General features: G+C 40.5%; 1 protein-coding gene across 2 annotated transcripts in view; it reads right to left on the reverse strand.

Annotated features, from left to right (window-relative positions):
- The window catches only part of LAMA3 (laminin subunit alpha 3), a 137,896-nt gene that overhangs the window by 39,426 nt on the left and 76,919 nt on the right, over positions 1 to 21,551 (reverse strand). For both annotated transcript variants that reach the window (XM_077933094.1, XM_077933093.1), the window contains 10 exons: positions 21,056 to 21,200; positions 19,231 to 19,371; positions 17,851 to 18,015; positions 17,137 to 17,238; positions 15,877 to 15,960; positions 14,042 to 14,272; positions 9,171 to 9,284; positions 6,410 to 6,519; positions 3,873 to 3,953; positions 1,724 to 1,830 (listed from right to left, as the gene is read on the reverse strand). In XM_077933094.1, the coding sequence (XP_077789220.1) occupies positions 1,724 to 1,830; positions 3,873 to 3,953; positions 6,410 to 6,519; positions 9,171 to 9,284; positions 14,042 to 14,272; positions 15,877 to 15,960; positions 17,137 to 17,238; positions 17,851 to 18,015; positions 19,231 to 19,371; positions 21,056 to 21,200 (1,280 nt within the window). The remainder of the gene's footprint in view (positions 1 to 1,723; positions 1,831 to 3,872; positions 3,954 to 6,409; positions 6,520 to 9,170; positions 9,285 to 14,041; positions 14,273 to 15,876; positions 15,961 to 17,136; positions 17,239 to 17,850; positions 18,016 to 19,230; positions 19,372 to 21,055; positions 21,201 to 21,551) is intronic.

Below are 21,551 nucleotides of genomic sequence, written 5' to 3' on the forward strand. Positions count from 1 at the left end.
TGAGCCTTGAAAGTCTGCAGTGAAAAAACCCTGAGGCCCAAGAATTAATCTTTAGGCCTGTCCAAATTTCCGCTTGTCCTGTGGCTCAAAATCACAGGTTCAAGCATGTTTCCATTTGACCTGCACATTCTAAGCAGAAGTCTGAGCTTGCCCCACTTTTCCCAGGAAAACGCCACTCTTTGGTGCTAAATCGGAGCAAACGACAATCCAGAGAAAGCTCCAATTGCCATTTGCTCCAATCAAGTGCTAATTAGCTGTTTTCTCCAGGGGGAAGCAGCAGGACAAGAGGAAGCGTGGATAAGCCCTTTGTAAGGATAAATCGCCCTTGGGTCAGGCCAGGATCATACTTCATGCTGAAATTTTATACATTTATTCCAAACCTGAATAAAGCATTGGAATCCACAAATGACAAAAAAATCTTTCTAAACATTAAATAAGTAGTTCCTTCTGCAGCATTTGGCTCTTTCCCATACAGATCAACAATGAAATCAAAGGTTGCATAGGATGAGTCCATGCCATGGGTTCAGACCATGCCAATTCTGCTCTAGTCCTCTTAAGGACTGAAGCATTTGAAGAAGCCAGGGTATGGTACAGACTGCTGCTTATGTGACCCCAGACTCCAGTAGTTCTCAAACCACTATAAGTAACCTCAAAACAAGCCCTTATTCTCACATTCCATGGCTTGGCAGAGATTCCAGGTTGTGTTTAGCCCATACTATGAACACAGTGGATTAGAATGGACTGAGCCTGAGCTACATGGAACAAAAGGATTTTTACGGAACATTCACGTGTCTGCTATCATGGCCAGATGAATTTAGCCTCTCAGTTGATTGATTGTCTGTCTGCTACTGTGTGAATTGAAAGCAACTGTTCAGGCTAAGAAAATATGAAGCTAGAAGCTCAAATTGGAAAAACTGCAGGGGATGTAATCTTTCACATTTAACCATTGACCACCATACATAGAAATCTCCTGTAGATATATTGCACGATATATTTAATTGGCACCTTCCTTTAATGCAACTTTTATTACAGCCTGTGCAGTATTAAGGACAGTCTGTGATGATGCAATTAAATGCTTCAGTAATCTAGTGGAAGACCACAATAATGTCTGAACCTACTAAAATCACTGGTCTGCTGATTACAGGTTATACTGCTGCTGATGTGGAAAAAGCAGTTTAACACTTGAAATAAAACTGCATTCTGAGTCAAGATCAAACTTGTCCTGCCAGCCTTTAATTTCAGCAACATATTTTCTGCAGAATATATCCACCAATAACACAACTCTAGTGAAGGAGCTTTTGCATAATGGAAGATAGTTAACATTACCTTTGAGAAAGAAAGCATCTCAGTCGATTCATATTAAGAATGAATGAATTGCCTTCATGCCAAAAGCTACCTGGGCTAGAGCTAGGACCTTGGGCAGCTGCTACCAGACTGCAGCTTGGAACACTTTCCAGGCTCTGCCAACCAGGCTGGTTGCTGGGCTCTCCTGAAGAGGTAGAGCTTCCTGGTTGGATTGGAAACTTGCCTGAGCAGCAAAACTTTCCTGGCTCCAGCATAGAAACATAGAAAGCTGCCTTATACTGAGCCAGACTATCAGTTTAACTAGCTCATTATTGTTTATGCTGACTGGCAGCGGCAGTCCAGAGTCCACACAATTTCCTTTGTGTTGTACAGTTCAATGGAATACAGTCACTAGGAATAGCTATACAACTCTACATACCCCCAGTCAGGCGCTCACAGGTCATGAGCTGACCATTATCAGGGCAGTTGCACTTCTGACAGTAACCTCCATATTTGAGTGGGTTTCCAAAATAACCAGGAGCACAGCTACACAGGGAAAACAAACACAATTTGCAATTAATACATTTTCCCTCAGACTGAAACATCTTCTGCTGGCATTATGGTCTGCACAAAATCCAGTCGTGAAATCTAGCCATTTTATTAGATTTAACTTGTAAGTGCCTATTCTGACAAAATTTTCACACACAAAAATTCTTAACACATCACATTGAGCATCTGGGGTTAGCTGTAACATCTGAAAGACTGCAGAAAGCAAATCCAACTGTTGACACACACAAAAAGCAAACCCTTGAAAACTTGACTGTATCTTCTTTCTTTCAGATCTCCTATGACAGTGGCCTTCAATTGGTGGGTTAGGACCCACTCGTAGGTCATGGTCTGATTCAATGTAGATCACAACTAGAGCACTTCCACCACCCAAATATATGTTAAAAGGTTAATAAATGGGCCCCCAAATGCATGTTTAGGTTAAAAATGGCTCCTGGATATGAAAAGGTTGAAGACTATTGTCCTACGAGGCAAAGGACCAGTTAGTCCAGCCAGAGTTGTATGTATTAGATAATAACTAATTGGTTGTTCCTCATTGTCTGGACATGTAATTCAGGACTCCTGGAATCTTAAAGAAAATTAATATGTGGTCATGAAATTCAATTATGTTGTCATTATTAACATAAAGAAAGAGAAATTAATTCAAAGTTATGCAAGCCAGGATTAGGGAGAAAATAAATAATCCAACAGAGATGATGTTTCAAAAAGTCTAAATTAAGAGGGAACACATTGCAAAGGGCTTAGGCACACTTCCTCTTCTCCTACTGATTTCCCCCAACAATTCTTTAGAGCTCAATTGGAGCAAACAGCAATTTGGGTTTTCTCCAGATTGACGTTTGCTCCAACTGAGCACTAAAGAGTGGGCTTTGCCTGGGAAAGGAGTGGGGAAAGGGGGAAGCCTGCAAAACCTCTTGTACCCATGCTTTCTAGGCGTGGGGCAAGTGGAAGTGTGGACAAGGCTAAAGTGACAGTACCCAACTTTTTTTACTGCATTGATTTGGCCAACAATTCCTACCTTTGAAATTCAAAGCTGATTTCAAGTTGGCTTCTTTCAAAATGAACCACATTTAATAGTACATGACAGTTTGGACAAAACAACAAACTACAGTTAAGGCATCCTTTTTGCAGCTGCTTGAAGTGCACCTAGGTTAATTCTTGTCAGGCTTAACTATGCTTTACTGAGATGTCCAACATATTATTAAATATAGGGTTCGATCCAGAGGGGTGATGAAGTGTACTTTCATTTGAAATTTGTAAAATTTTAGCAGAGTTAAAATTTCTTTGGACTGCACTTGTATTTCACACTACTGCTCAGATCCAAATGCTCCAAAGTACATACAAGGGCTCTCATGTACAATAGGAGAGCTGCGTAATTCATGTCAAAACAGTGTGCACAATTCCAGCAGAATGTGCAGACTTCACAAAACACTGAATTGAATGCAGCAGGTTGTATTTGCAGAAAGCTTTCTGTGTGCTTTCAAACCCCACAGCGCCTTGGACTGTAGACCAAGTATGTTAATATGGCACACCCTTAGAATACACAATGGGCTGATACGCTTTTCATGAGGAGCCAGAACATGGCTTGGTGCAAACATCCATGTGTGGTGTCTACAGAAGACTGTAGCTCCCTGGTTATTATGCTGCAGACTTGTACTGAGCTAAGCCACACCTTGGCTTAGTGTGTTGCTTGAACCTGGGCACATGAGTTAGCTTTCTGCACACTAACCACAAGCTATAAGCAAGGCATGGTCTAGGTTGATGGCTCACAGTTAATCTGGAGAGTGCTCAATCATAAACTTGGATTTGGACAACATGCTGAGCCAAGTCATGGTTTAGCTCATGCCAGAGCCATAAAATAGGGGACGAGGAAGTGAAGCAACCACACTCCTGTCTTCAGTAACCTGCATGCTTATATGTTTGTACTAAACCATGGTTTGGCTTAGCATGATGTGTGAATTAGGCTAATATTTTGCAATGTGCCACTTTTTAATTAGAAAACCCATATTGAGACAAACAATCACCTTTCACAGTGCATTCCAGTATAACCTTCTTTGCAGAAACACTGAATTTCTCCACCATTTTCCACGCATCCATTAGCAAAACTGGGGGGAGGGACAGAAATACAATATTTAGACAGGTTTCAATATTTTGCAAGAAGCTGAAATTTAAATTGCAGCCAAAATATCAAATAGCATTGAGAGTTCAGGTGTATTGCTGCCTATCTGCCTAGACCTTCTGAGAACAGTTTGTTCTGCTTAACAATGCAAACAACCAAATTGTTAAAAAGGAAATAGGGAATAAAAATGACATCTATTGATGTGTTATTATTGAGCAAATACAAATGTACTGCATTTCCTTGAGGATTCTAAGTGAGGCATTTTTATCTACAGAAATCTTTGTATTTGGTGATGCATTGCCATGGATAATCTCTATGACAACTCACTCACTGTTTCTCTGAATTCTGCACAAGATTTAGTCTACACCCACATAGCAGATCAAGGCATTTATGCCAGGCTACCAGCCCATCCCACCCTTTACCAGGCTCATAGTGGCTGGTAACCCCAATGAACTGAGCATGTGTAGTATGATGGCACCTCTGCAATTCACTAGATCTCACTCATTGCACAAGAACACTGCCTGTTGGTAAGAAAGGGGGATGAGAGGAAGCAGGAGATCTGCCACTGTATCAAATTGCTCAGACAGTGGTGCTATTACATCTGCTTCTCCTCTGTGGTGTAGTTTCTCAATTCCCTTCCCCCAAGAAAAGATCCTTGCACCTTGGGAATCTTGATACAATTTGGTCCCCCACCCACCATTCAACTATGCAACACATACATAGGCACGAGGATCAGGATGTAAAACATTCACTATTATTTGCTTTTAAAAAAATCACTTTCTACACACTCCTGAGGGAAACCAGGAGTTTACAGAGGAAAAAACTACTTAACGTCATCTATCTATCTATCATCTATCTACCTACCTATCTATCTATCATCTATCTATCTATCTATCTATCTATCTAATCTATCTATCATCTATCTATCTATATCTATCTATCTATAGTCTATCAGTTATTTTCATAAGGCTCTTGTCCTCTGCTTTTGCACCTGGCAAATGTCTGAGGCCCTTGGCCATTAATTATCTTAATTTTAAGTGCTACAGGGTCTTGCTATTTCACAGGACCCCAAACATTTTTAGCCAAGCTCATTCTGCAGAGTCAGGTTCAATGTAATCTTCATCATTTCCTATCACCCCTTGAAATGAAAACAAACCCCAAAGGCCACTATCATACACTGCAGTGTGCTCTGTCCACACAGGCATATATAACTGTTTTTGCACTGTTGTCATTAATTGCCCCACCTATATTCTTTTGGCAAATGGTGGTATTTCAAGAAGATCAGACAGCTGCAATCTGCCCCATCCATATACCCAGTAGTAGCTTTTTGAACTCCTATCATAGGATCAGGTGTCCCATTTTAGGGAACCATACACATGGGAAAATACACCATATCTAAGGAATAACATGCTCAAGTAAGCCTCAAGCATTCAAAAAAGAACTACACTTAGCAGACATAATTCTTTTCATGGCAGAATAGTCCAACACCTTTGTCAAGCAGATGGAAGATAAGGAGAGGACAAAGAATGAAGAAAGAGCTGTCAGTGGAGGGGGGGCCCTTTCTCCATCCTCTGGACCCCCTGGACCACTCAGCTAACCTGCTGTACCTGAACTGGGTGTGGAGAGTGCAGCTGAATGGGACACAGCTGTGGGCAGCCTAAGGATGTACCCTACAACTTGGACCTGCCCATAAGTGAGAGACTAGGGTGATGTCTGCTGTTTCCAGGAACTCTTTTCATTGTGAGACTTTTGTGGGTGAGCTGAAAGTTTGTTTGGATCCTGGGCAAGAACCCAGAGCCTGAGAGGGAGGGTGTGTCAGAAGGTAAATGAATTAATATTGATGTAGTATATATATTAGTAAGGGACGCGGGTGGCGCTGTGGGTTAAACCACAGAACCTAGGACTTGCCAATCAGAAGGTCGGTGGTTTGAATCCCCGCGACAGGGTGAGCTCCCGTTGCTCGGTCCCTGCTCCTGCCAACCTAGCAGTTCGAAAGCACGTCAAAGTGCAAGGAGATAAATAGGTACTGCTCCGGCGGGAAGGTAAACAGCGTTTCCGTGCGCTGCTCTGGTTCGCCAGAAGTGGCTTAGTCATGCTGGTCACATGACCCGGAAGCTGTACGCTGGCTCCCTTGGCCAATAAAGCGAGATGAGCGCCGCAACCCCAGAGTCGGTCACGAATGGACCTAATGGTCAGGGGTCCCTTTACCTTTACTTATATATATTAGTAACTTTGTATTACTGTAACATTTTTATATGTAACTCTGTATTTTTGTAATATGTTGTTTAAGTTGTCTGTTGTTGCTTCAGTGTTCTGTACACCGCTTAGAGATATTTTTAAGTGGTATAGAAATTAATCAATCAAATAATCAGTCAATGTGTCAAGCACAAGAAAAACACAACTCTCCTTTCCTAGCGTCCCTCCCCCATGCCCACACAGTACCTGCTTGTAAAAGGACAGCGACAAGCCCTGCAGGTTCTTTGCGTGGCATCTCCAAAATAGCCTTCTTTACAGCGTTCACACTTCTCGCCAGCAGTATTATGCTGACAATTCTTTTAAAATATGTACAAATATATAAAACCAGAGAGTTAACAGCAATTCAATTACCAGCAGGAGAAAATTAGAGTTGATCAGCTCCAAGCCATTTCCACCACACAATTATATTACCACAAGAACAAACATATGACTTTGACAATGTCTTCATTCTCTTGAATCATAGAAAAGTTGCTCGCTGGGGCCAGAGATGGTAGAATATTACAGTAGCCACATATCTGGTTAACATGTCAGTGGTTTAAATAACTACACATCCAAGAATCAGACTCTTAGTTGGAAGTGATGCAAATACTTGTGAGCAACTTTGGATTCATTTCACAATCTATTCGAGTCCCTCTATAAATGAATATCCTGCTACCCATTTTTTTCTGTTTAGCCCTTTAGTTTGAACAAGTTTATATAGACTCAAATCTAGGTAGACTGGTCCAATAAAATATTTTTTTGTACTTCTCACAGCCCTAGCATAGGACTTAACAGTCCCAACACCACTGGAACAACAACACTAATACAGGGAAGCAATTGCCTCAGGACAGGTACAACAATTTTTCTTAAAATTAGTTTTTATTGAAGATTTTATTGTGTTACAAAATAAATAAATCAAAGAACATATAGCGTATCCACTTTCAATTCATACAGTCTTTTTCACAGTTCGTTTATGTTTGGTATAAGATAATAATGTCCTGGACATCTTGTGGTTCGGGGGAAAGGGGAAAGAGGGGGGGAGAGGGGGGATATTGTTCTTCGGTTCTGTTGCATAATGTTACCTGTCACAGCAACAAAACCTGATCAGATCATCAAACTGCCACCAATGAATTAACATTTTTAACTTTATGTGGACACATAACTGCACCCTGGAAAAACTATTTCCTCTGCAAAATGAATTGAAAGTGTCCATCTTTCAATTTGAACCAATAGTCATCAAACAGTCGAGACCACCTATGCACACAGAATGCAAGCTGCATTAATTAGTAACAAATATATGGCACTAGCTATAACTAGCAGTTTGCATGGCTATTAAAACAGCAGGAGCAAGGCTGAAAAAGCAAACCTTGTCTTCTCTTGATTTTCCTGCCTGTGTGTTTTCTTGTCATGGCCTGCCCCATTTCTCTAATCAAAATTTCTTATGATTCATACATCTCCTGGAACATGCTGATTTGGCTAACAACCCCAAAAAGGTTTGTTGAAACCAAAGTCAAGGGAAGTATTGCATAATCATCGTCAGAGGATGTCAATGCAGCCAAAATAGGTTCATAATGAAAAAGGCACCCATGCAATGAATCTGGCAGTGAATCCATGCAGTGAATAGGGGGCATGATCTTATAACTTTTCAGAATAAACTATTGAGACAAAAGCAGTGAAATAGAATACAAGATAACACTCCCTAAAGAGTGATATTGATGCAAGCCCTGATCCTTCAACTAGAGCTCATATTTGTGCAAGTTCTTTAGCAACAGAATTGTAAAGGACACTTTTAAAAGCGTGATTCATTTCAGATGAGATTTGTATCTTGCTGAAAAATTAGTTTGCAGAAATCAGACATTTACCAATTATGTCTGCATTATAACTGTCCACTTCCAATGTGCGGAAACTACCTTCTCTTGACATGCTTATACATGCATTCCGTAGCTTTCACTCTTTGGGCAGAACTAGTTGCTACAAGAGAAACATGCTGCAACCACTTTCTAGTCTTTCTATCAATGTGTAGCTTATTATCAATGTGTGTCATGGTTACTGTCCTGAATGTTTTCCGCTCTCTGGTTCAGACAGCCAAGAAGCTGAGATGGTAGTGGGAAATGCAGTGCCGTGGCATCACATCACACATTAGCCACACATTACCAGGAAAACTGGAGACACAAAAGTGGCAGCAATTCTGTATTTTTTGTAAAATGCAGTTTTATAATGAGCGTTTAAAGTCTGCAAAGCAAGCAGCTGGCATAAACATACTAGCATACCCACAATCATGGTTCAGATAAATAGGATCAGTGAACTAAAGTTTCCAAGAGGAATGCACTGCTAAATGGGTTGCATTTTTAAAAGATTGGGTGCCATTTTCAAATGATTAGAGAGATGGAACCATTTATTATTGTGACACACAGATTTGTATTCCAGGTAAACAACTTGCATTCTTACACATACTGTATGATGGATAATATTTTACCTATGTTTACGAGAAAAACAACAAATAGATATACAGCGCCTTGAAGGCTAACAATTTTATTATGGTAAATATTTTGTGGTTGAGGGTGTACTCCATCAGATGCGTGGAGTGTTACTGGACAATACTCCATGCATCTGATGAAGTTGATTCTAGTCCATGAAAGCTTGCACAATAATGCATCTGTTAGTTTTTAAGGTACCGTGCAATTATTTGGGGTGTTGTTGTTGTTTTTGTACTAATAAACCAAAACAGACACCCTTATGAGATCACTACACTTTATGAGTTCACTACACATGTGCTCATAGAACTCATTCACTTCAGAGGAGTGGTTCAATATATGCATTGCTTTGCATGCACAATTTTTTACCCTCTACTAGAGAGAAGGGCCTAGGATCTAGTCCGGTACTGGACAGAGCAAAACTACTATGCACGTCAGTGGTTAGTAACTAACAGCAGTGATAAATCTCAACAATCTTTGCTATTATTACTTACAATACAAATTCCAGAACCATCCAGGCATCTATTTGCATTTCCGTGACAATTGCAAGGAACACACCGTCCTGTTAATAGGCCACTGTTCTCACGGTAGAATCCTGGGCTGCATTCCTATTGCATACGAAGGAGAGTTTTTTTAGAAGGGTATATGTTTATATGTGAAATTTTAAGGTAGAAGAAATTAAATTGCTAAATATTGTCATATGAAGACCTATTATATGATTAAGAGGCATAGGTTGTATTCTAATATTCATCTCAGTTTGGTAAGCCAAGACATATGGCCAAAGTTTTTCAGTTTGGACGTAGCAGGGAACTATACTTAATGGAAGACTTCTTGGCTTGTTTGCTCGCTTTCAGGAAGGGGTGAGCCAAGGGTCTCCTTGTGTGAGGCCAAAAGGCTCCTTCATAACTTGTCATACTGAGATATGATCAAATGCAGTCAATGTCAACCACGTCTAAAGTCCACAAACTGCCCAACCATTCTGAAAAGTAGCTGTATATATCAGTGCTCTGAGATCTGTCAAGAAGGATTCTCTCAACCTAAACCCCTGAAGGCTGTTCTGGCTGGACATATTTCATATCCTGTGAAGAATGTTTCCAGAATAAGTCCAGTTTAGTAAAGTATTTAAAATACAGCTAAAGGTGTTTTTGTTCTAGATCCATAGGTTTCTGTAGAACTATGCTTGTTCACTAGCGTTTAACCAATTTAAAGTTTAATTTTCAAAACTACTTGCTGTAATATAACCTCATCCTGATTTCCTCACCTGAGGGTATGTGAAACTATGTTGAAGCAATGAGGGGCATTCTTTAATATGAAGCACAATTTGTACGTACAGGCTTGTCCCAAAGACAAGTGAAGCATGAAAAGAATGTTCATCAACTAGAAGCATTTAAGAAGTAAAGCTGCTCTTCCGCGATCAATGTCAACTGACAGAATTTTGGGGAGCAGGATAATAATTTTTTAAAAAAGAAAAGAGACACAGTTGTCAAAAAGCCATGTCCTGTTCCAATAAAGCATATCAGTTGAAAATGTGGCTTTCACCAATGAAAAGGGATTGTAAAAAAACTTTAATAATCTCTGGGCCACCACTTCAACCCTCCCCTCTTCAAAACCTATAGTCCAGTTGTGATGTGAGCATCTTGACAACCCCAGTACTGTATGCATGCTCTCTGTGCTTAAACAAATGGAGTTAAAGAAGGGGCCATATACCATGGCCCCTCCCCAGATATCACCATGCCCCCCTGGACCTGTCCTTTTCCTCCATACATGGTTTGAGGTCTGAAAGGGGCATGTACATCCCTAGGTGCTCCACGTGATGGGAGACCTTGCACATTCAGACTTCCCAATCGTGTGGAACTGCTTCATGTGTCTATTCATTTCTTGTAGCATGAGACCTTATTCCTGGCTGAGACTGCAGAGGACAAAGTATTAGCAAAGGATTAATCCCCACCCCATGCTAGGGTCCTGATCCAGATTGCTTCCTCCCTCTGCCCCCAACGGCAATTTGTGTAAAAGAAAGAAAGCAGTCAAGGACAAACAATGAAATGAGTTGTCAAGTTTTAGCCCTTAGGTGTGGTTCTGGGAAACTTGTCTTGAAGTCCTATCTCTCCCATGAATACATTGTTTAGAGCTGGACAAAACTCCCTATGTGTGAAAAAATAATGAGTAACCTCACTTGTTTATTGTGAGGGCAAACAAAATGAAGATTATAAATCACATTACAAATTAACAGGTCTATGTGAATGGTTGTAGTATAATTTTTTTAAACAACAATTGATGCCGTTCACAAGAGGGAATTATCCTGCAGCAGCTACCAGTACAGGCATTTAAAGTATGGATTATTGCAAAAACAGCTTGCTGAAATAAAGCTAATTATGACCCAATTATTAAAAATCAATTAAAGAGAACTATTTGAGATGTTCATATGAAATAATCAGTTTAAAGCTAGCTATTGTCTTTTTTAAAAAAAGTTCTTCCAATAGTAGTTTCTCTGCACACTCAAATTCCATTTTCAATTGCCTTGAAGGAAAATAAGATATCATGAGCAGATAACACTTCCATGGAGGACCCTGGAGTGTGCACTGTAAGTTTTGACAAATGCATATTTGTCCACTTTGTTCAAATGGATGGAGAAGAAATATTTTGTTGGCCACATGGCAATACCACTCTGGCGGTCAACATTTCAAAGCCACAGTAAAAGTGAATGTGCATTAAGTTTTGTGTTTGAAACAAGGACTGCAATCTTAAAAAAAGAAGAAAAAAGAATAGAAACAGCCTGGCTAACCATTCTATGACCTTGTACACCAGTAGAGTCTAGTACAAATGGTTAACAAACTGCCCAGCTAACGACTCAAACAGCAACATTTTGTAGCAGGTCTTCTGGACAATATAGTCCAATGGATAAAGAGATCAGCTTGTTGTTGTTGTTTTCACTCAAAATACTGCATAACACACTTTTAAGTCAGGGCTATAAAAAGCAAAACAAAACACCTTAAAGCAGGGGGGTAGGGGAAGAGAGAACACACGTTACCTGTCTTGGTTTAAAATCCCAGTGATTTTGCTGCTGCTGCCCTCCGCCAAGAAGAGAAGGGAATGCTATCCTGTGTTGTGTAGCATGCACCAAACAGTGCCTCAGGCCTATGCACAACACCAGCCATCCAATGTTGCCCGGCCTCTGCATTCCGGCCGTCATTTTACTTAGCTTAAGGCTTTGCTGCTCACATGCAAGGAGGCTCTTTTTGCTATGCAGCCCTTTTCTTATACTACCCTCTTATTGTTCAGCTTCTCTGACTCAGTCGGTGTGCTGTGATATGCCCCTCCTTTAAAACTTCGTACATGAGTCAGGTTGTGCAACACATAGCAGTTCTTGAGGTTAACGAACCGCTTTCTAATTCCTGCAAATGAGCGTATATCTGCATTAAGGTGTGGCAGGCATCACCTTTTCCCTGCCTAAGACAGTCAGGCAGTACTAGACGATTAGAACTGTAAATCACAGGCTGAGTAATTCTGTGAAAACATGCAGGGTGTGTGAGCTATTTTATGGAGTACTGTGGTTCTATACCTTCCTTTGGGCTACATGTTTTAATCAGTCCAGGAAAAGGGAGCAAAAGAGGCATTTTTGTGCATGGTGAGTAGGAATAGGAATGAGAAGAGTTTAGTTAGTGTATTAAATGCAAGCCTTGGCATGCTGATCGATTGCATTTTTCATATAACTGACTGTGAAGTGTATTTTTTTTTAAGCCTCTGAAAGTATTTTTAAAAATGACAAGCAAGCTTTATGCTATTATTGTAACCTGAGAATAAAGTTGATAAACTTGCACATCAATCCAAGTGCATTTACTTGGAAAAGTCACAATGAACATATCAATGAAGTGTTACCAAACAAGTAGCATTATTAGAGGAAGTAAAACAAAGAAGACAGAAGCTTAGTAGGTACAACTTTTCTCCCATGAGAAATGGCAGCTGTCAAAACACATTCTCCTGTGCAGATATCAAGGTACAGGCCTTTGGTCACCCCCATGAGCAGAAGCTTAGGCAGAGAACCAAAATACCTGAAGATCAGTTATCACCCCCTTCCCATCCATCAAATAATCAATCTGATGCCCGCAGGGGGTAATTTGCATCCCCACTAGGGAGGTGGAGTAGATGGAGATTTAAACCTCTCCAAAACCATGTCTACTTTCTTCCTATTTCTCCTTACTTCCAATTCCTTCTCCTTCTCCTCCTTCCCACTGATGCAAACATCAGTGGGTTTCTGGGAGACCTGAATATGTTGTTTGAGGATGGGTTCAGGCTCCCAGGCCTCCCAGGTATGTAGGATCAAACCAGTCAAACCCAGATTTTCAGATTAATAATTTAAGTACTAGGCAATTTTTTCTCTCCTTTAAAGGTACCCCTGCCCGTACGGGCCAGTCCTGACAGACTCTAGGGTTGTGCGCCCATCTCACTCAAGAGGCCGGGGGCCAGCGCTGTCCGGAGACACTTCCGGGTCACGTGGCCAGCGTGACATCGCTGCTCTGACGAGCCAGAGCCGCACACGGAAACGCCGTTTACCTTCCCGCTAGTAAGCGGTCCCTATTTATCTACTTGCACCCAGGGGTGCTTTCGAACTGCTAGGTTGGCAGGCGCTGGGACCGAGCAATGGGAGCACACCCCGCCGCGGGGATTTGAACCGCCGACCTTTCGATCGGCAAGCCCTAGGCGCTGAGGCTTTTACCCACAGCGCCACCTGCGTCCCTTTCTCTCCTTTACTTCTGAACAATTCTGAATATACCCGTCACACAGCATTATGGGGCATAATATGGAAGAATAGTGATCAGAGGAATGTCTGGTGGCAATTATGTCTTGGCAGAGTGGGTGGGAGATATCTACTGCATGACCACTCCTGCTGATTGGCAACTGAGGAACTAGCTAGTTGGCTCAGGATATATGTGAATCCATTCCTCCTCCCCCCCCCCCAAAAAAAAACCCCACAGCCTGACTTTTTAAAGAATGCTGAAATATTATGCTTCACACATCTTTAGAAACTGGGTTGTATTTTATTGGTTTTACTTTTAAACGTTTCTTGGTTCTATTTTTGTCATTTGGATGTTTGAAGTTTTTTGTTCACACAAATGAATTAAAATGAAATCCATAAATGATAAAACTCCATAAATATATAATAGCTGAATTAAGTACAATTTCTACAAGAGGACTACACCGTGAAGGTGGAATGTCCCATCGAACATAATTGTTCAGAAACGCGTCTCTCCTGCGCTTTTAAGGCAATCAATAAGAATGAATAAGACTCTCTCGTTGCTATAGCTAAATCAGTACTGTTATCGTGTGTCATGAATGATGCAGAGCAGAAACAAAGACAATTTCCTACCTGACATGAATCACCCATATATTCAGGAGGGCAGGAGCATGTCTCTACATCAAAAGCAACGATGCCATTTCCTGCATTGGAGACTTCTTCCAGACCGACCTCGCCCAAGGTTAACCGCTGAGATTCTGTGAAGTAAAGTCCTCTGATTCGTAATCCATCCAGTCTAGACAGGACCATCATCAGTTCCTCTCGAGATACCAAGCTATTGCTGCTTGCATGTCTGAAGTTTCCCTGCACATTCAATATATAATTAAAGTTAGGAGAAAGTTTAATTAGCAATCTACTCAGTGTAAAAGTACTGCTGCACATGCAAAGGGATATAGATTAAACATAATAATAATAAAACAGGTTCATGCCTTCTAAGAAGCAATGGGTGCTGGTAGCCTAAGGGAAAAGGACACTAGCAGATTGAAAACCCAAGCAAGAGACAATCTAAAGTAAAGTAAAATAAATGAGGGTCAGCCTCAGAAGTAGACATATAAGGGCAGATTACAATAATAACATACGAAGTCAACTAGGACAGGAACAAAAGGTTTCACTTGACACGGGGCTGTGCAAAAAATTCCCAGTGCTTAATTATTCCACAGAAAATTTCCTGTTTCATTAGTAACAATAAATGGGTGCCAATTTTGAAAGAAAAAGCAACAACCATACCAAATGCATACATTGTAATAAAATACATTTAGAAATCCACACTTGAGAGAAAATACATTCATAAATGTGCTATTCTATGAGAAAACGCGTTCAAAAATATACATTTAAATATCATGTGAAACTGACATAGGACGGAAATACACTCATCCATCCACACTTCATTGACAGAGTTTGTTGTAGGCTGGACTACGAATGCCTGAGAGGAAACCTCATGCATCAAAATGTGATTTGTTTGGAATGGCCTCAAACCATTTGCAAGCACATATGTAATTGAAGGCAGAATATAACTCAAAAGTACTTTTATTTTTCAAGTTCAGGCATGAGCCTGACAAGAACCCAACTTGACTTTGAGACTGCGGGAACAAGCAGCTGTTTCGCTGTAAATAATGACACTATTTCTGGACAACAATGAGGCGAAGCCCTTTGCAGAGTTTGGCTTTTCAGAAGTGTTATATTTCCTTGGGCTGTGAGAAGTCCAGGTGCAGCACAACAGGAAGTATTTAATTTAGTTGATAGAGAGAGAGATAAATAAATACTGGAGAAGTATTTCTGGGAAGTGGGTTGTACCATCTCCAGTATACAGGCTCGCCAAGCTCAACAGTCTCATACAAAGGAAAAGTTAGAAAAATATACAGCAAAAAACCACTCACTTTCCACAACTAATGAACCTTAGAATTAATCACAACTGTAACTCACACATTACTTTGACCCCATTGCAGTACAGATTAGGGAGAGGTCCCAGTGCCTGCATGACGCCCTCATAACTCTATGCTTCAAGTAAGCACCAGTCGTACGATCTAACTCAGGATACAGCAACTTCATATATACCATTTATGCTTCACATTCTCAGTTCCTTATTGGAGAACTAGGCTTCACCTGGCATGCATAGTGATATTCTCTTTGTTGTATGGTTTCTTTTCCTGATTAGAATACACTTGCAACACAGTTTCTTCACATTTGTTCAATTTCAAATGTTTACAACAGGAAGGAAACAACAGAACAATCCTACGCATGGTTACTCCTAAGCAAATTTTGTTCAGTGGCCTTTACCTGCTCATAAGAGTATTAAAAATTGCAGCCTTTAAAGTGTACTTTGAAGCAAGACTGTTTCTGATGCTGTGCTATAAAATAAGCAGAAATGTCAGCTAGTGATTTATGAAAGGGAATTCCATGAGTCTTACCTCAAGTAGCCGAACTGATCCATAATACTGTTTGTCGGGCAAAGGATTGTTAGGATCCACATAGATTAATTTCATTTGGTGGCCCTGTGCAAAAATATTACCATTCCAAACATCAGTATAAAATTCAATGTGCAGAATTAGCATGCTTTACAGAACTGCGTTAGTTGAGCGATATTTCAGTTGTTATTAGATCTCAACAAAAAGAAATGTAGTTAACATTAAAGTATAGTAGTGGTGGTGGGGGAAAACCTTTTTCAGGCTGAGGGTGGCATTGCCAGGGGCAAAAGTGAGTGAAGCAATGAATGCCAGGCTTGCTTTTGTATAGCAGTCTAGTTTCTACACCCACTCCTCTCTACCCTCCATTCAGGCCATCAGGAGGAATTATTAGAGTTCAGGGACACATTCCAGCCAAGGTGTGTGGTCTGATGAGAGCCCCAAGGGTCAGCTAGAGAGACCCAGTGCTCATCCAGACTTCCTTTTGTGCCATGTTTCTAGGCACAGGTCTGTGCTTTAAAGCTACATGTCTGGGTGCTCCCCCCCTTTTTTTTGGCCCTATGAAAAAATCCACTTCTTACCACTGAATTGGAGCAAATGGCAATCTGTGGGAAACCTGAATTGCTCTTTGTTCCAATTCAGCATTAAAGAGCAGGCTTTCCTGGGAGAAATGGTGAGGCAGAAAAGAAAAGAAAAGAAGCAGCACTCAGACATGATGCTTTAAAGAGCAGACCTGTGCCTGGAGAGCAAAAGGTAAACCCCTAGAGAGATGGCATTTGTATGAGTTCCCCACCCTGGAAGTACAGTATGGTATCTCATAAGTGATTAGCTAGCTTATTGCATCATTTTAGAATGCTGTAAAATAGAAACAGTGTAAAAACTCTATTCAGACCAGGACGGTTCTTGGAGAAAGTTTAGGAGCAGGCTTTAAGCTTACACATTTCATTCTCGACTGGCTTCAACTTTTTATTCCAAGAAATAGTAAATACCAAAACCAGGAAATCCCAGGTTTATTTTAATGTGTGATCTTCCAGTTCCTTGCAGCTAAAGCTAAAACCATCTTTCCAGCAGATTTATTCTCGTGTGGTCACAAAGATGGCACATTCAAATAAACACATTTCAGGCTTTCGCCTCTCCCAACAGGGGCTGTATAAAGTCAGCAGCAGGAAAGGGAGAGGGAGAAGCAGGAGAGGAGAAAATGCCACCTGAACAAAGCAGAACAACCCTTAAAAACGGTTTAACAGGAAGACTCTTGATTTCACTTACAGTAAGCTGCACATCAGGCCTTTTTTCCAGTAGAGTCATGCCTTCGCTAGGCAAGCCAAAGGATTTAACTTGATAGCTCAAGTAGCCGCCATATGAAGAAAGCTAAACAACATATTTAAAGAGATGGTGAGAATTATTATGAGAGCTTATGACATGGTTTCTAAGTATTCAGAGCACACTTATCTCAGAACCTTGACCCTTGCAAGAACATTTCCAGTGCTACCAGCACAGGATTAATGGAGGTGCAGAAGCAGTCGGATGAGGAAAGGGGTAATGTATTCTGAAACATGCATTTTTAGAAGGCATTTCTACAGGCATAACCCCAAGCAGAACTGATGATTATTACTTAAAATACTTAATAAAGGACAGGGAACCAAATATTACTGTACCTTAAAAGTGGCTAAATTGTGTGCTGCTGCTATAAAATTAAGGAAACAAGCTTAATTTTAATCTATTTATGTTTGTATGCTCTATGTTGTTGTATATGTTGCACTCTGGTCAGTGAGCGAAATAAATGGATTCATTCATTCATTCATTCACCCAGCCCTAACACACATCATGCCTTGTGATATAATGCCAGGTCAAAAATTATGAAACCAATATCAAAATATGGACTTCAAACCAGTTTTGGACAGTATATCAATATATCACCCAGCCCTACTATTGACCTTGGATGGTAACAATGTTCTGAATACAGCTTTGAGGGTCATGTACCTTTTCTCCCAGGTAAGATGGAGGTGCTACCCAGTATAAATTGTGCACAGAGGGAGGCAGTTCTTGAACATCAGCAACGACACTGTTGCTGCCTGGATTGAAAGTTACAGGGATGCTCATGCCATTATCCACAGCTTCTAGGTGCCAGTTCCTCATATCAACAAACTAAGAGTGAAACAGACAATAAGACACTTAGAGAAGTTTCTATACTGAATACAGTTTTCCCAGAGCAATAGAGTTAATGCGCATGACTACCTGTTTTCTGGCGGAAATGTTTTGTTTTGCCTCATGTGAGAAGTTTTTCCAACTCTTTGCCACGAGCAACAGCTGCTGGTTTTGTGTGACACCACAAACCGTCTCAGGCAAGTTACTGCATTCAGTGGATTGAGGTTCTACACAGCCATATCACAATATAGATACCCTTCTGCAGCCCCACTACAACAAGGAATGGGAACTGGGAAGCCACCCAATTCACAAGTGCTGACAAACTATGTGTCTGGAGGGGTGAGAGGCTTGTCACAGAGATTGCTACGGTGAGTGGAACACATAGCCTGTGTGTTATAGTGATGTGCAAAGCTTATTGCTTCTGTTCACAGTGAACAAGCAAGTCAAACTCTCTTCTGCAATCAACAGTCAGCCAAAGGCTGAAGAAAAAAGTACCAGCCACAAACTCAAGAGCAGCCTCAATTAGCCCTAGCTGTTCTAAGAAATTGCAATGGCATAAAGGGGAGGGGAATAATACATCTGAAAGACACATGTATATACAAAGTCACACCCCCAACTTCAGACATAAAAACAGTGACTCTAATTCAGTCATACCTTGGTTCTCAAACGGAATCCGTTCCAGAAGTCCATTCGACTTCCGAAAATGTTTGAAAACCAAGGCACGGCTTCTGATTGGCTGCAGGAGCTTCCTGCACTCAGTCGGAAGCCACAGAAGCAGCATCAGACGTTCGGCTTCCAAAAAAAGTTTGCAAACCAGAACACTTACTTCCAGGTTTGCGGAGTTCGGGAGCCAAAATGTTTGAGTCACAAGACATTCGAGAACCAAGGTAAGACTGAAATTGGAGTAAGTCTTTGATTTTAGGCCACAAAACTAGACGAGACTTGATCCACGATTGGATCATTCATTTTAAAGAAGAGGTTAGAAGCGGCGCACCTATAAATGTTTCCCTGCAGGTCAAGCAGCAACTTCAGGCAGAGGGCTATTTAGACTGGGGAAAGTGAAGTGTGTAAATTCTTCATGGCACCAAAGCCCAATCTAATTTCCCCATGCCACAGCTAATTTGAATTGAAGCAAACAGGAAATCCAATCAGATCTCCTGCTAGTTGCACCCTTAAAATAGTGATTGAAAAAAGAATAACTTACAGCAAACATACCTTAACCCTACGTTTATTTGTGCTGCGACAAATATTGGTTGCTCCGAAACAAAAGCAATTGGTGCAACCCTTCGGGTTAGCAGAGTCCAAATAAAACGACCCAGGGCGGCACATGTCACACTGAATACCTTCAACATTCTCCTATAAGTCAGTTGCAATAAGTCATTAAATGTTTCCACATAAAGCTCCTGCAGTAATATACACATGAAAAAAGCTGTAAAATACATCCAAAATAATACATAACATTGTTTCATCGCCTTGATTTTCAGTACACAGTAGCACAAATGCAAATGAGGTTGCCTCCTTCTGAAAGGAGTTTCAAGCAAATGACACACATATGCTTTTGCTGCTTTGAGTGTATAACAAGCAGCTCCGCCAATACTATGCTTGTGTGCATTAAAATTAAGGTGCTTCCAAACAAACCTTTTTTTGTGGATGATTGTCACACATTTTGACTGCTGTCAGTCGCAGACTGATTCACACTGAACACTCTTGATCTAGTTGGAAGCAGGGATGAGAACAATCCATCTATTTCTGGTCCTTGTCGCTATTTCATGTGTTCACCCATAAGTCTGTTTTGTTCCATTTCTACATTGATCTGCATTTTATTTTTATTTTAAAGCTCTGCACAGATATTTGCAAAATATGCATTTTAAAATGCACTTGGATATCTTTGACCCAAGAACAATAATATGTCAGAACACTCAGGAACTGTAAAAGCTGGTGAATAACCAACTAATGTTCTGATTTGAACCTTAGTCCAAGAGGTTTGTTTTGGAATTTGCAAAGATCAACATACAATCTTTCTGAGTTTAAAGACTGAGCCCAACTGTGTGTGTGTGTGATAGCCACTGTGTCAGAGAATTACAATAATACCAGATATATGTGATGTGCAGCTGATAAGACAACTAAATTAATCATCCTAGAAAAAGATAATTGAAGCTCAAGGGATTGTTGAAAGTGAGCAGTTGCACTTGTACTTACTCTTGGAAATGATTGTTTGGAAGCACTAATAAAGTTTGGCAATGAACAGTTAGTACATCAAGTTAACACTTTATATACGGGACCATATTCCTGAACTGCAGGGGGATAGACTAGATGATCCTCAGGCTCCCCTTCCAGCCCCCAAATTCTATGATACTATAAGCCAGAAGCTGAATTAATGTGGGATCACAACTGAGTAACTCCCGCAAATCCATTGCTACATTCACTGAGCCCATTACTAGATGTTTAGTAGTGAAGTGGGCAGCTGGAGTGAAGTTAACAACATTCAACCAGAGTCCTAGAAATGTGCTAAGCAGTGCACACGAGATATTGGAGCAGTGTACACAAATATCCCCAGGACAACGGAAGTGGGTTTTCCTAGAACCATTTGCACTACTGGCAGTAGAGAGTATTTAAGGGGGGTGGAGGTTTTTGCACAAGGGTTCCTCTTGATCAATCTGTATAATAACAGAATCCAGTTGAAGTGTTTCTATTGATTTCAGCAGGAGCTGAATTTGCTTCCCTCTGAAATAAGGGACGAATGGTGAAATAGACACTCAAGGAACAGCAGTGTTGCAACATGTTTCCTTCCGAGGCTTGATTGCAAACCAAGGTGTTGTACTAACAAATGTTTCCTTGGGAAACTCACAAGTATTAGCTCCATTTAAGAATTACCATTGGTTTCATATTATGGTAATTCAGACATGGAAAACGCTATACAGCTAATTAATAATTTTATTATTCCTTAAGAAATCATGGGAACGGTAATCATCACTAGTTAATTAAGGACAAACTCCTGGCAATTACGGTCGCACCAATTTTGAATGCAAAAGCACCTGACCTTACAGAGGCAAACTCCTGTCTGTGGATGACAAACATCTGGCTCTGTTCCTTCTCTGTTACATTCACAGGGTTTGCAGTTTGGAAAACCATAGGAACCAGAAGCACATCGATCGCACCGTCGACCAGTTATTCCTATGCGGCATCTTCAGTAATAAAATAAAACCAAAAAACAATTTCTGAAAAAAGGTTTGCTTTTTTGGAAACTCAGTGAGCCAATGAGAGAGTCTTTATGTAACAGTATTAAAATCAGTGTATATGGTAGTTTTCCATTAGCAAATAAATATCACACTGTGATGTCATAAAATACTAGTGTTTCTTAGATGTAATTTAGGCATCAAAGACAGACATGCTGGAACAAACATTTAGAAGTGTCAGCTATAACTGAATGCCATTCTGTAAAGACCTCATTATTAAAACTCATTGCTTTCTTTCACAGTGGTATACAGCAATGGCATTTTTAAAAATATCTGAATAACAGATTAACCTGAAGGACT

The sequence above is a fragment of the Podarcis muralis genome, chromosome 8 (genome assembly GCF_964188315.1).
Source record: "Podarcis muralis chromosome 8, rPodMur119.hap1.1, whole genome shotgun sequence".
In the NCBI taxonomy this organism is placed as follows: domain Eukaryota; kingdom Metazoa; phylum Chordata; class Lepidosauria; order Squamata; family Lacertidae; genus Podarcis; species Podarcis muralis.